The following is a 13,117-nucleotide window of genomic DNA, read 5'->3' as shown; positions in this document are numbered from 1 at the left end:
CTTTCTTTTTCTTTTATAACATCAACAATGAGATAAACTGACGTAAGGCTCCTGACATGATGCACTGAGAACACACCATCTCTCATATAGGATCACCGATAAACGCCAAAAGTGATTAACTTGAATCTAGGGATAAGAAATCATGAGACACACCCAAACTGACGAACGTGCTACCAACTATATTCTTTTTTTAATTGAGGTATACTTGCTTTACAATATCATGTTAGTTTCTGTGTATGACAAAGTGAATCAGCCATAAATATACACATATCCCCCCGAACCTTGGACCTCCCTCCCTTTCAGTTCACACAGAGAACTGAGCTGAGCTTCCTGTGTATACAGCAGGTTCCCGCTAGCTATCTATTTTACACATGGTAGTGTACTCTTTCTAAACACACTTCCCCTAGGGAAGCTGTTTCTAAAAACACTCCCTCCCAGCATCACCCACAACTCAGCATACCTGTCATCTCCTTGGGGAGTCATCTGGGCCCACCCTATCCAAAGCAAACCCTCTACGCCAGTCAGTCTTGATCCTGTTATCCCACTTTAGTGTTAACCACACTTTGAAATTACCTTGTTTACCCATTTGTTTACTTTTGTTATCTATCTCCCCCACTAAAATGTAACTTTTATGAGAGTGGAACCTTATCTAAAACAGCATCTGTTTTAGAACTGACCCTGATTTTTTAACTGCTGAAGCAAAGAATTTGCCTATCTTTGGTGCCCTGAAACTCACCACAGGGTGACTCAATCAATGTATGATTCACCAAGCAGAGTTTTTCTGGTTCAGGTTTCCTCCCACGTTCTCACTTTTGCTTACTCCAAATAGTTACAAAATTTCAACATTAAGACTTCCTTTTTGCTTCTCCACTCTACCCATTTCATTTACCCTGAAGTAGAAAAGACTTATGGGAAATGTGACTATAGTCGAGGGTTGACGTCGTTCCCCTTTGCACTGACAATGAGATTAGATGATGATGACCTAGAAATGCTGAAAAATACATTTCAGTACAAAGCTAATGCAGAAGAGTCAGGAGGGACAGCATAAGAGTAAATTTAGTCAACAAAAAGGAAGTTATTTCAGTTACTCAGAAATAGAATTCATACATTTCCTTTTACTAGCAATATTTAAAATATTTTATTTAAGCACTATCTAACACGTAGAGATAGAAGCCACAATCAATAGCAGTGCTGTATCAATAAGAGAAAGAGTATAGGGCTGCTGGTCCACCTCAGCAATGCCTTTGAACTTCTCTGCCTTAGATCAAAGCCACCAAAGCACCAATTTCAAAGGAAAAAATTTGGAAGCGAAACAAAGAAAAAAGAAATCTTGGGAAAAGAACCTAGCATAAATAATTCTAAGTACAGCAAATGTTACTCCCTTTTTCAATTAAATTTTTAAATTGTCCTTGAACACAGAAAAAGTAAGTCTTTATAATTAGTCAACTTAATTCAAGTACAAACCAAGAAGCACTCACTATTGTTTCAAATATCCTGTACACCACATTTGGCAACTTTAAGTAAAGATTCACACCACCTTTTTGAAATACGAAGGGAAAATCAATCATGCTCTCTGCTTGGTGTTCAAAAAGTTCTTTTATTCACCTGTTATTTGAACATTTCCCCTCAGCCAGGTGGTCCAAGAATAATTAGATACGAAGAGAAACTAAGTGTTGCAGTTAAAAGTTGGATATACAAAGAATTAACTGCTTGTCACTCATTTTTTTAACTTTTTATTCTGAAGTTATTTTAGACCCCGAAAAAGGTTGCAAGATTAGAACAGAAAGATTCTGTGTACCATTTACCCAACTTCCCCTAATGTTAACTACCTACATATCCAAGGCATGTTAAAATAAGTAAATTAACATTGCTATAATACTATTAACATCAGATCTTATTCAAATTTCACGAGTTTTCTAATAATGTCCTTTTTCTGGTCCAGGGGTCAACCCAGACTCTCACATTGCTTCTAGTTGTCTTGTCTCCTTAGTCTCTGCCAATCGTGACCTTGACACTTTTGAAGAGTATTGGCCAATTATTTAACAGAAAATCCTTCAAGGTGGGTTTGTCTAACGTGAAAAAGCTGGCTTAAAACTCAACATTCAGAAAACTAAGATCGTGGCATCTGGTCCCATTACTTCATGGCAAATAGATGGGGAAACAGTGGAACCAGTGACAGACTTTATTTTGGGGGGGGTCCAAAATCACTGAACATAGTGACTGCAGCCATGAAATTAAAAGGCACTTGCTGCTTTGAAGAAAAGTTATGACCAACCTACACAGCATATTAAAAAGCAGAGACATGTCTTTGCTGACAAAGATCAGGCTAGGCTAGGCTAGACTAAGCAAAGCTATGGTTTTTCCAGTAGTCATGTATGGATGTGAGAGTTGGACCATAAAGAAGGCTGAGTGATGAAGAATTGATGCTTTTGAACTGTGGTGTTGGAGAAGACTCTTGAGAGTCCCTTGGACTGCAAGGAGATCCAACCAGTCAATCCCAAAGGAAATCAGTCCTGAATATTCATTGGAAGGACTGATGCCGAAGCTGAAATTCCAATACTTTGGCCACCTGATGCGAAGAACTGACTCAATGGAAAAGACCCTGATGCTGGGCAAGATTGAAGACAGGAGGAGAAGGGGACAACAGAGGATGAGATGGGTGGATGGCATCACTGACTCAATGGACATGAGTTTGAGCAAGCTCCGGGGTGTGCTATACAGTCCATGGGGTTGAAAAGAGTTGGACACAACTGAGCGACTGAACTGAACTGAACTCATGATCAGATTGTCATCAGTAATTTTTAATTGTATAAAGCTCTTTTTTATTTGAAACAAGGAAAAACATTTAATTACTTATCTAGTTTAATCTCTACCAATACACTTTCTAGGACTTTGTCCAGTTGATTGTTTCATAGTCTAAAGGTATTTATTCCCTTGAGCAAAGAAAAAAAGTCATCTGGTTAATTTCTACAGCCATATATAGCCCAAATATTTAATATCCTTTTCTTCTTCTTCTTCATGACTTAACCATTTTTGTATTTTTAGTTTTTTAATAGTTCCATTACCAAATTTTTGTCTGGTGGGTCTCTCAGATACATACAGAGGTATATTAAAACTGTTCTACTGTAGGTGAAGATTTGCCTATGTCTCCTCAGAGGTTTTTGCTTCTATTTTGGATTTATATATTTTGAGGCCATTTTATTAGATGCATATACATTTAGAATTGTTGCAACTTTTTCTGATAAATAAGAATTTCTATTATTATGTGGCAGTGATATAATTTGTATCATCATTGTGAGTTTCTTTACCTCTAGTAATGCTTTTTTGCTTTAAAAGTACTGTATAATATTATCATATCCAATAAGGTTTCCTGTGCTTATTATGTATCTGGAAAATCTTTTCAAATATCTTGCTTTCAATCTTTTCATATTAAACACTTTTGTTTAAATATGTGTTTCATAAATAGCATATACCTGAATTTTTTAAAAAAAATTCAATCTGACAATTTTATTGGTTAACTGAGCATTTAATCCATTTATACTTATTGTAATTACTGATATATTCATATTTCTTTTCGTCATCCTTTTTTCTTTTACTTTGGTTTTTCTGTTTTTTCTCTCTCACTTCTTACCTTTGTGGGAGGCTTCAGGTTATTTTCCTTTATACCTAGAATACCAAGGTTTCTGACTTAAGAAACAGGAAGACATATGATTAGAGTCAGATCTTTTCTTAACTTGAGTTTGATTAAAAGGAAGAGAAAATAAAAAAAGAACAGAACAAATCAAAGAGAAAGGAAGTGGAATAAAGTGGAAATGGTTCCTACTTCATACCCATTAAGCTGACTATACGAAAAAAAAAAAAGAAGAGTGGGCAAAAGGAAGGAAGGAGGATGGGAGGGAAGGAAGGAGAGAATGAGGAAGTGAAAAAGGAAAGAAGGGAAAATACAAGCATGGACAAGGATGTAGAGAAATTGGAACATCTGTGCATTGCTGATAAGAATGTAAAACGGTGCAGCTACTATGGAAAACAGTAAGGCAGTTCCTCAAAAAAACTGAAAATTGGGGATTTTGCTGGTGGTCTAGTGGCTAAGACTCGCACTCCCAATGCAGAGGGCCCAGGTGCGATCCCTGGTCAGGGAACTAGATTCCAAGGCCACAACTAAGAGTTTGCATGCCACAACTAAAGATCCTGAAACGTACAACTGAGACCCAGTGCAGCCAAATAGATAAATATTTAAAAGAAAAAAAGTTATAAAAAATTGAAAATTGAAATGCTACATAATCCAGCAATTACAATTCTTATACCCAAAATAACTGAAAGCAAGATCCTGAAGATGTGTTGTGTACCCAGAGCATTATTCACAATAAAATAGTCCAAGTGTCTCTGTACAGATGAATGGATAAGCAAAACATGACATATACATGCAATGGAATATCATTCTGCCTTCAAACGGGAAGAAGTTCTAATGCACGTATTATTAATAATACAACGTGGATGAATGGATGAACGTCAAGGATATTATGCTAAGTGAAACAAACCAGTCACAAAAGGATGAATACGGTATGATTCCACTTACGCGAGGTGCCCAGAGCAGTCAAATTCAGAAACAGAAGAAGAATGGTGGTTACCAGGAGCTGGGGAGAGGAGGGCACGGGGAGTTACTGCTGAGTGTGCACAGAATTTCAGTTCGAAAGATGAAAAGAGTTTCAGAGACAGACGGTGATGATAGTTGTACAATAAAACAACTGTCCTTAGGGCCACTGAACTGTACACTTAAATTTTGCTAAGACAGTTAATTTTATGTTATGTGTATTTTACCATAATTTTTTAAATGTTTGAAATGGTGGGGAAATAAAGAAAAACTGACTTTACTTCTTTCATAATTATACATGACCAGTTTAAGTCCTCTTTGCTTTGAAGAACTATAGCTGCTGATAGGCCGTGTTGCTATTTACCTTTGCTTCTCATAACAACTCCATCGGGCAGCTATTCTAACTAACTCTTGTTTCACCAAGAGGAAAGAAACTTGCTCAAATTCCCAACCGTGATGTATTCAGTCACTCCATTGGCAGCGTTCCATATATTGACAGTGAATCTCCAAACCACGCTATGTCATAAGCTTTATGATCCCATGTTGCAGATGAAGAAACTAAGTTCTGAGACACTGTCATTTTTTTGCTCAAAGTGTCACAGTTAAGTGGTGTAATCAGGACTGCCTGAACTCATAGCTAATACTTCCAGTCCCTGCAGTATTCTACTTCCTCAGACACTTGGTTATTATCCCCACTTAGTATTTTAATCTGTTTTTCAGTGCATAATGGTATGGCAGGAAAAGCACTAAACTTTCAAAAGAAAGGTATTTAAGTTCCTGTTCCATTATTTGCTAACTGAACAAGCTGTATATTGTGTATAATGGGAAATTCCTGCCCTGCCTATCTGAGTTATAAGGTTGTCTCAGATAAGTATTTTGGAAGCTGAAAAAGTAATTACAGTAAATGCTAGCATTTTGCTTCTCAATAAAATTTAGGCCTTTTGGGTCAATTAAAGTCTTGGACTTGGGGGCTTCCCCAGTGGTCTTGTGGTTAAGAATCTGCCTTGCAATTCAGGGGACACCAGTTCAATCCCTAGTTCCGGAAGATCCCACATGCCACAGGCAACTAAGCCTGTGAGTCACAATTGCTGAGCTTGCTCTCCTAGAGCCCAGGAACCGCAACAAGAGGTCACCTCGATGAGAAGCCCATGCGCCAAGACTTGAAAGTAGTCTGGCTCTCCAAAACTACAGAAAGCCCGAGAACAACAATGAAGCCCCAGAGCAGCCAAAAATAATTTTTTAAAAAGTCTTGGTCTTGGTGGATATTTTCCTTTATGATAAGGTGGCAAAATTTACCCTAAAAATCTCAGTATTAATCAGTAGGATTATTCAATATGATCATTTATTTATTACTAAAACGTAATTATTTTTCCACCTTTACAGTAGAAAATGGGCAGATACCACCAATTAGGAACATCACCAATAGTGGGACAAACTGACATCATGAACCTCCTACTCTGATGAACTGAGACACATCACTTAGATAGTATTCCTACCAAAAATCTCATCATGAAGAACAATCTGATAAACCTATTTTACTGAACAAGATTCTGCAAAAATATCACTGAAGACAAAGAAAGACCGAGGAACTGTTCCAGGTTTACAGAGACTAAAGACACAGCTAAATTCAATGTGTGATCCTGAAATGAAAAAAAAAAAAAAAAAAAAATGTAAATGGCATTATTGGGACAACTGGCAAAATAGCAGATAGTGGACGTTAGGTAATATTATAAGGATGTTAAACACACTGAATTTGATCATTGTGTTTTGGTTAGAAAATTCCCTTGTTCTTAGGAGACACACTGCTGCTACTGCTGCTAAGTCGCTTCAGTTGTGTCCGACTCTGTGCGACCCCATAGACGGCAGCCCACTAGGTTCCTCTGTCCCTGGGATTCTCCAGGCAAGAATACTAGAGTGGGTTGCCATTTCCTTCTCCAATGCAGGAAAGTGAAAAGTGAAAGTGAAGTCACTCAGTTGTGCCCCACTCGTAGCGACCCCATGGACTGCAGCCTACCAGGCTCCTCCGCCCATGGGATTTGCCAGGCAAGAGTACTGGAGTGGGGTGCCATTGCCTTCTCCATAGGAGACACACACCAGAGTATTTTTTTAGGGATGAAGGGCCATGAGGTCTGTCATTTACTTTCAATTTGTTCCCTCAAACAAATATAAGCAGTACAAAAACTCTACGTATTTATGCATGGGCCAATATTCTTAATGCACAAAGGATACAAGATAGGGACAAAATATGTAAATTTTCTAGTGGAAGAAAAACTAATTTTATTTGTACAAGATGGCACTAGTTTTCCACAAATACATCAAGAATCAAAAAAATCTAAATAGAAGGAAGGCACTATCCGGTCAGATGTAAAGGCAGCCATCAAAGCTGCTGAATGTTAGAATTCCTTACAACTTGTTGGAGAATCCAGCCCAAGTTTTGAATTAACAGCGTGCCCCAGGGATTTTTGTGGTCAGCTGAGCTGAGTACACCTCTGGGGTCAGCAAGCAGTTCGACTGAACAGAGTTCCCCCCTCGTGGGGAACCTCTGACAAACGCTCTGCCTGGTGGGCCCCTGCGCGGGGTCCAGAAGGGGACACTTAACCCAGGCTGAGCCTGCAAGTCCGCGATGCCCAAGTACCACCTGGGAGTAGACGAGTAAATGGATCCGACAACGGAATGACCGTTTCTGAAATGATTAGCAATGAAAAGAGCAGCGACTTCCCTCAAGACTGTATGTATTATTTATTATTAACCTTACCACCTCAGGTTTTTGAAGAAACTGCTCTGAACCACGTCTCTCAGTAGCTAAGAAGTTTAAGATAAAAGCAAGAATTCTTGGCTCCAGGGGCGGGGGTTCGGGGAGGGTCTACAGGAGCCAGACACACCGCTTTGAGAATGTCACCCGAATCGATGACCAAGAGACGCGAACTGGTACAACCTCAAGTTCAGCCGCATTTCACAAACTCACGACCTGCCCCCTCACGTCCTCAAATTCGCCGGCCGCTGGCAATACCAAGTCCCTCTCCGACGCGGGGACGTTCCCACCACGATCCACCCGGACTACGGAGAGGAGAGTTCGCCGGCGAGGAGCGTCGCGCGCAGCCCGGGCCGAGCCTCCCCGGGGCTCTCCCGGGAGGGGACCGACCGCCGGCGCCGCCCCGGCGCGCGCCCGCGGGCTGCGACGGTACCTCGGGCGCGGGCGACGAGGCGCCGAAGGCGGCGGGGCCAGTGGGCGGCGGGCGCCGCGGGCCGGAGGAGCTCATGGCGGCCGGGGTCCCGCGGCGCGCTCAGACCCGCAGTCGCGGGAGCCGGCGGTGCGCGCGGGCGCGTCTCCTCGGGCAACCGGTAAACACTGCGGCGGGCCAGCGGGGCCCTGGACGCTGGCGGCGCCCGCGGGACCCGGAGTCCTCGGCCGGGCTGCGAGGCGTCCGGGCCCCCGAGACGAGCCCGGGGGGCGCCGGGCAGACCCTGATCCTCCTGAAGTTGTCCCGGGGGGCGGTGCGGCGCGGCGGCCGAGCGGCCGCATCCCGCCAGGCGGAGGCTCGGCCGGGCCTGAGCGACTGGGGACGGCGGGGCCGGAGGTCGGTCCTCACCGCCGGGCTCCACCGCGGGCGCAGTTCCGGGTCTTGTCCTCGGGTCAGGGACAAGTGACAGCGAGGGGGGTCACTGATAACCGTGCTGACGGCGTGCGCTGTCATGAAGGTGCATGAGCATTTATTTAGCGCCCACTGTGTGCCAGCGCTTCTGCTTCTTCCAGCGCCCAGCCGCCGCCAGCTGGGTGTGCAACCCGTGCAGTTGCACAGAAGGGCCCGACGCTTGTTTTAACTCCACTCTTGAAATTCTTAGTGATTTTTGAACAGAGGGCCCTACATTTGCCTTTTGTACTGGGACCTGCAAATCATGTAGTCTGTCCTGGTGAGCAGTTCTTTCATTTAACCTTCTCAACAACCCTGCAGGGAAATATAAATAATAGTAAGACTAGTGTTGGTAACAGCCACAGCTTCTAGTTATAAAACATTTACACGTGTTCTCTCAAGAGCTGTTCTAAGTGCTTTCCAAATATGATCTCATTAGTAAAAACAAGATTATGAAGTGGATATTAGAATAATCCATTTTTAAGCTGAGGAAACAATCACAGGGAAATGAAATAAATTGTCCAAGAGTGTATACAGCTGGTCAGTGGCGGAATGAAGATGAGACCCCAGACTTTAAAGCACAGAGAAGGGAGTCACCTGCCTTAGGTCCCACTGTTTATAGCAGAACCTCAAACTGAAACCCACATTCACCCCACTTGAAGGCCCTTGGTAGAACTCCCTGTGTGCTCTTCTAAAATTAAATGAAATCAAAGATATGGCAACTCTTCTTGGATTCCATTCCACCATCCTACATGCATTCATTATTATCTCTGAGGACTTCTTGGCCTCAGATGATGTCTTTTGATTTTATAGTAATAATCGTCACCTGTCCAATCCAGAATGACCACAATGCTTTCACTGGAAGCAGCATTAAAAAAAAAAAAAATCCTTTAATGGAAACTAAAGCTGTCAGAAATCTCCTCTTAATAGAATAGTTTGTAATAAACATTCTTTTCAATTGCAGTTGTTCCTTGCAGTACAATTACTACACACGTGTCAAATTTTCAGTGAAATGACACTGCCCGAGGAAACACAAAAGCTGACACAACCTCAAGGCAACTGGAAGAGGAGCTGAGAAAGTCCCTTCTCTATTTACATCTAATTGTTGCAGAGTTCAATTTCATAAAGTCTATCTGGTCACTCTGGTCAAACTTGTAACTCTCCTTCATCACACCAGAAGATATGAATTTACACAGTCTTTAAAAATCAGTGTTGGTCACCAAGAACCAACTGTATAGCAGCACATAGAACTCTGCTCAATGTCATGTGGCAGCCTGGATGGGAGGGGGTGCTAGGGGGAGAATGGATACATGTATATATGTGGCTGAGTCCCTTGGCTGTTCACCAGAAACTACCACAACATTGTTCATCGGCTATGCCCCAATACAAAATAAATTTATTTTAAAAAATCAGTATTGGTGATGAATGTGTTAATTAGAAGGATGGGAGAAATCCTTTTACAATGTATACTTACATCAGGTCATCACTGTGCACACTTTATCTTACAGTTTTGTCAATTATATCTTGATGAAGCTGGGGGAAAATAAAGTAAAAATTTGAATCAGTGTTAAACAGATTTTTCTCCATGCGGAAAAAAATTTACTTTCATGGTAAGTGGGAGCAGAAAAGTGCCTGGCTTGACCCCCACCTGGATGCCTTCAAACTTCATGGGATGTCAAGACATGAACCAAGTGATTCTTCAAGGCAATACCTGATGATGGTCCTTTGAGAATTGAAAGAAGGACCCAAGACTGGATGTAGGTCTGAGCTGGACCCTGGAAGAGACTACAGTTTGGGACAAGCTGTTACTATGGTGATAGAAGACGCAGGCTGGCAGTGGGGGGAACTCTGGGTTTGATGATAGTTTAAGCAAGGGAGGGATGTAAAAAATATTCCTGCCCAGATTTCTCACAAAATTGCATGTGTGGGCAACATATTACGGTGTATAATGTCTTAGTACAGACTTCTGTTTTTCTTTATCATGACAACAGTGCAGGCAGCTGCCCCCAGTTTGAACTAGTCTACTTCATATAACTGCTTTTTTATAGAAAAGGGAAGTTCCTAATTAGATGCCAGGCTAGTGTATAGAAACCATTCCACTAGGGACCAAGTTTTTAGCAAGAGTTGATTTACAATGTATTAGTTTCTGGTGGACAACAAAGTGCTTCAGTTTTATATGTATACACTTTTTCAGTTCCTTTTCCATGAAGTTGATTACCTTTAGTTCCCTGTGCTATTTAGTAGGTCCTTAGTTACTTATCTATTTTGTATTCAGTCGTTTAGGTCAAGGACAATGTTAAGGCTGCAACCAAAGGGCAACAGTAGGTGGGATATGTAGGAGGATCTAGAGGGGAGTCAGGGAGGCCTACAGGAGGGGCTGTCACGGGCCAGGTGAGAGCTGAGACTGATGGGCTGGGAGTGGTGATGAGGGGTGGGGAGATTTGGAGGTGGAAGCCACTGGAATCTGAGGTTACCAGCCAGGCTGAAAGCCCAGTGAGGCCTGAAAGGCAGTGAGGAGATAAAGCAGAAGGAGGAGGAAAGAGAGTTCAGTTTAGGACATATTTAGCCTGAGGTGCTGATAGGGGTAGGCAAACAAATATTTTGCAGTTTGGGAACGGGAAGCCCTGGGCATGTCCAGCTTAAAGCAGAATTTCCACCTCATTCTTCTATCATGTTACTATCCTGAAATATGTTTAGAAACCTGGCATGCTGAGACAGACGTTCAATAAACATGATATCTGAGACAAGATTGAAATGCCTCATCAGTAGCTCTGGGAAGACATTAAGATCTGTATCTCTGGCACTTGGGCTTTTATTTTGGAACTCTCTTGGGGTTTTGGAAGTTTATTTCTCTGGTTTCTTTTTATGTTTGTTTGCTTGTTTGTCTTGCAAATATACAAGCTTCTCATAGGAAAAATCTATAATAAGATGACTTTGGGGACTTTCAATGTGTTTAGAAACCTGTCCAGAAAGCACTCCTATAACATTTTATTTGTCTAAAGATTTTTTTCAAAGGATATGTTTGATTTAAATATTTTCCTCAACGGCTGAATGAAATGTTGCCAAATGCTGCAAACTGCTTTAGATATCCAATACAAGATAGATGCCTTGGTGAAAGACAGACCACCAAAATCTAATACGTTTATCCTTCAAGTGACCACATTTAAAGGTTTTTTCAACCATTCTCGGTCCTTTCTTAGACTTGTTTCAGTTGTTTTGCTGATTTCTATTTTATCTCTCTAATAATTAGTCCTTTTAAAAATTAATTTTTATTGGAGTATAATTGCTTTACAATGTGTTAATTTCTACTATACAGCAAAGTGAATCAGCTATATGTATACATATAATTAGTCCTTCTTTAGGAATGTTTATCATTTTACTAATTCATCCTGAAGCAAATCCCTGTCCCTTATTTGTTCTAGTCTGAAAACATTCTCTCACTGTCACTTTCAAAGATCTTTATAAAGTTTCATACCATTTATTTTTAAAGTCTGTTTTCTTTTCCTAATACTTAAAACTGTTTCCAACATATTTTTTACCTAAAATAAATGTGATCCATTTTATAACTTTATGATAGGTAGAAACTACTGAGAGCTCACTTTATAAAAAACAACCAATTCAAGGACCTTTGGTTTCAGCATTAAAACCAATGACAGACTGCTCTTTTTAATAAAAAAGTAAAATCCTTATTCAAAACTTAAAGTGATTTAAAAAATATTTTAGCCAGGTAAAAAGAAGGTTCTGGAAAACACCAATGATAAATATATATTTTCCAGACTCACGTGATTTTCATTTGACGTTAAATTCAACATATTTTATTGATAATTCAATTTTAATCTGTAGTTTTTCAACTAATCAAAAAGATTCACTGTACATAATGCCATCCTCCAAGGCCTTACTGAAGCAATTTTTCAGTTGTAAAGTTGCAAGTTTAAAAGAGTTTAATATTTCAGGAAAAATTTGGAGGGATTAATCAGGCAATCAATGTTAATATTTTTCTACCCTAAGGGGAGAATGAACTTACTGGCAGATCGTCAGAAGAACCATCTCATCATGCGTCTCTTTATAGGAAAAGTGTCAACCAGTCAGAAGGATTTATGAAGTCTGAGATGAAGCAAGAGCCTAAGGCCCTCTTTTGCTCTCTCCTCCACATTCCCTTTGCAGCTATGGGTCTTTTCGTAAGGTCTTTCACCTTTGGCGTTAGTGTTTCAGAAAGAGTTAGGAGTCAGGATTCTTAAGAAAGTGGTTTACTTAGGAGGGCTCCTAGGACAAGGAGGCAAAGAAAACAGGATAGAAGAGAACAAGCTACTCAAGCACGTAGCTGAGCCTGGAAACTAACTTCCCACTTTGATGCCAGGGGACTGGCTCTTTGTACCTGTTACCTCCTCCCCCTGCCCTATCCCCAGATCCAGTCTCAAGTCAGCTATCCATTGGCAGGAGGTCAAGTCTCCAGCAAAATGGACAGGATTTCACAGCTGACAAAGCAACTGTTGGGGGGAAAGGGAGATCTCAGCTAAGAAAAGGGGTTCCAGAAAGGATCACATCTTCAACTGCACAATGCAGTTTTAGATATAACTCTTCAGTCTTTCTCCTTTCTCCTTTCTTGTTATCGATTGTCTTAGACTGGGTTTTAAGGAGCTTTTATTCTGGGGGGCGGTGTTTTTTTAATCTGGGCTTTTATACCAACCAGACTGCTTCTAATCCATTTTCAAGCCAACACAAGAATTACTTTTTTTTTATTTTTAACTGCAATCTGATGATTCCCTTGTTGTAAAACTTCAAGGAAATCCCACTGTTTACAGGACTCGAGGAAGAGTTCTTAACGTCAGACTTTTTTTTTATACTTTTCATAGGTTTATTATTTTTCCTCCTCAAATCAACTTCTCTGGGTATT

At 40.9% G+C, this 13,117-nt stretch overlaps 1 protein-coding gene across 3 annotated transcripts in view; it reads right to left on the bottom strand.

The window, feature by feature from the left end:
* The window catches only part of CCDC170 (coiled-coil domain containing 170), a 95,831-nt gene extending 87,898 nt beyond the window's left edge, over nt 1–7,933 (bottom strand). For 2 of the 3 annotated variants that reach the window (XM_070376874.1, XM_070376875.1), the window contains exon 1: nt 7,777–7,933. In XM_070376874.1, the coding sequence (XP_070232975.1) occupies nt 7,777–7,851 (75 nt within the window). In that variant the 5' untranslated portion in view covers nt 7,852–7,933. Of the gene's footprint in view, nt 1–7,526 lie in introns of all 3 variants that reach the window. The other variant, XM_070376876.1, reaches the window with a different exon arrangement.
* Nucleotides 7,934–13,117: the final 5,184 nt, after the last annotated feature.

This window comes from Bos mutus, chromosome 9 (genome assembly GCF_027580195.1).
Source record: "Bos mutus isolate GX-2022 chromosome 9, NWIPB_WYAK_1.1, whole genome shotgun sequence".
NCBI classification, from domain to species: domain Eukaryota; kingdom Metazoa; phylum Chordata; class Mammalia; order Artiodactyla; family Bovidae; genus Bos; species Bos mutus.
The sequence above is the reverse complement of the archived record's forward strand: the minus strand, read 5'-3'. Positions and strand labels throughout refer to the sequence as shown.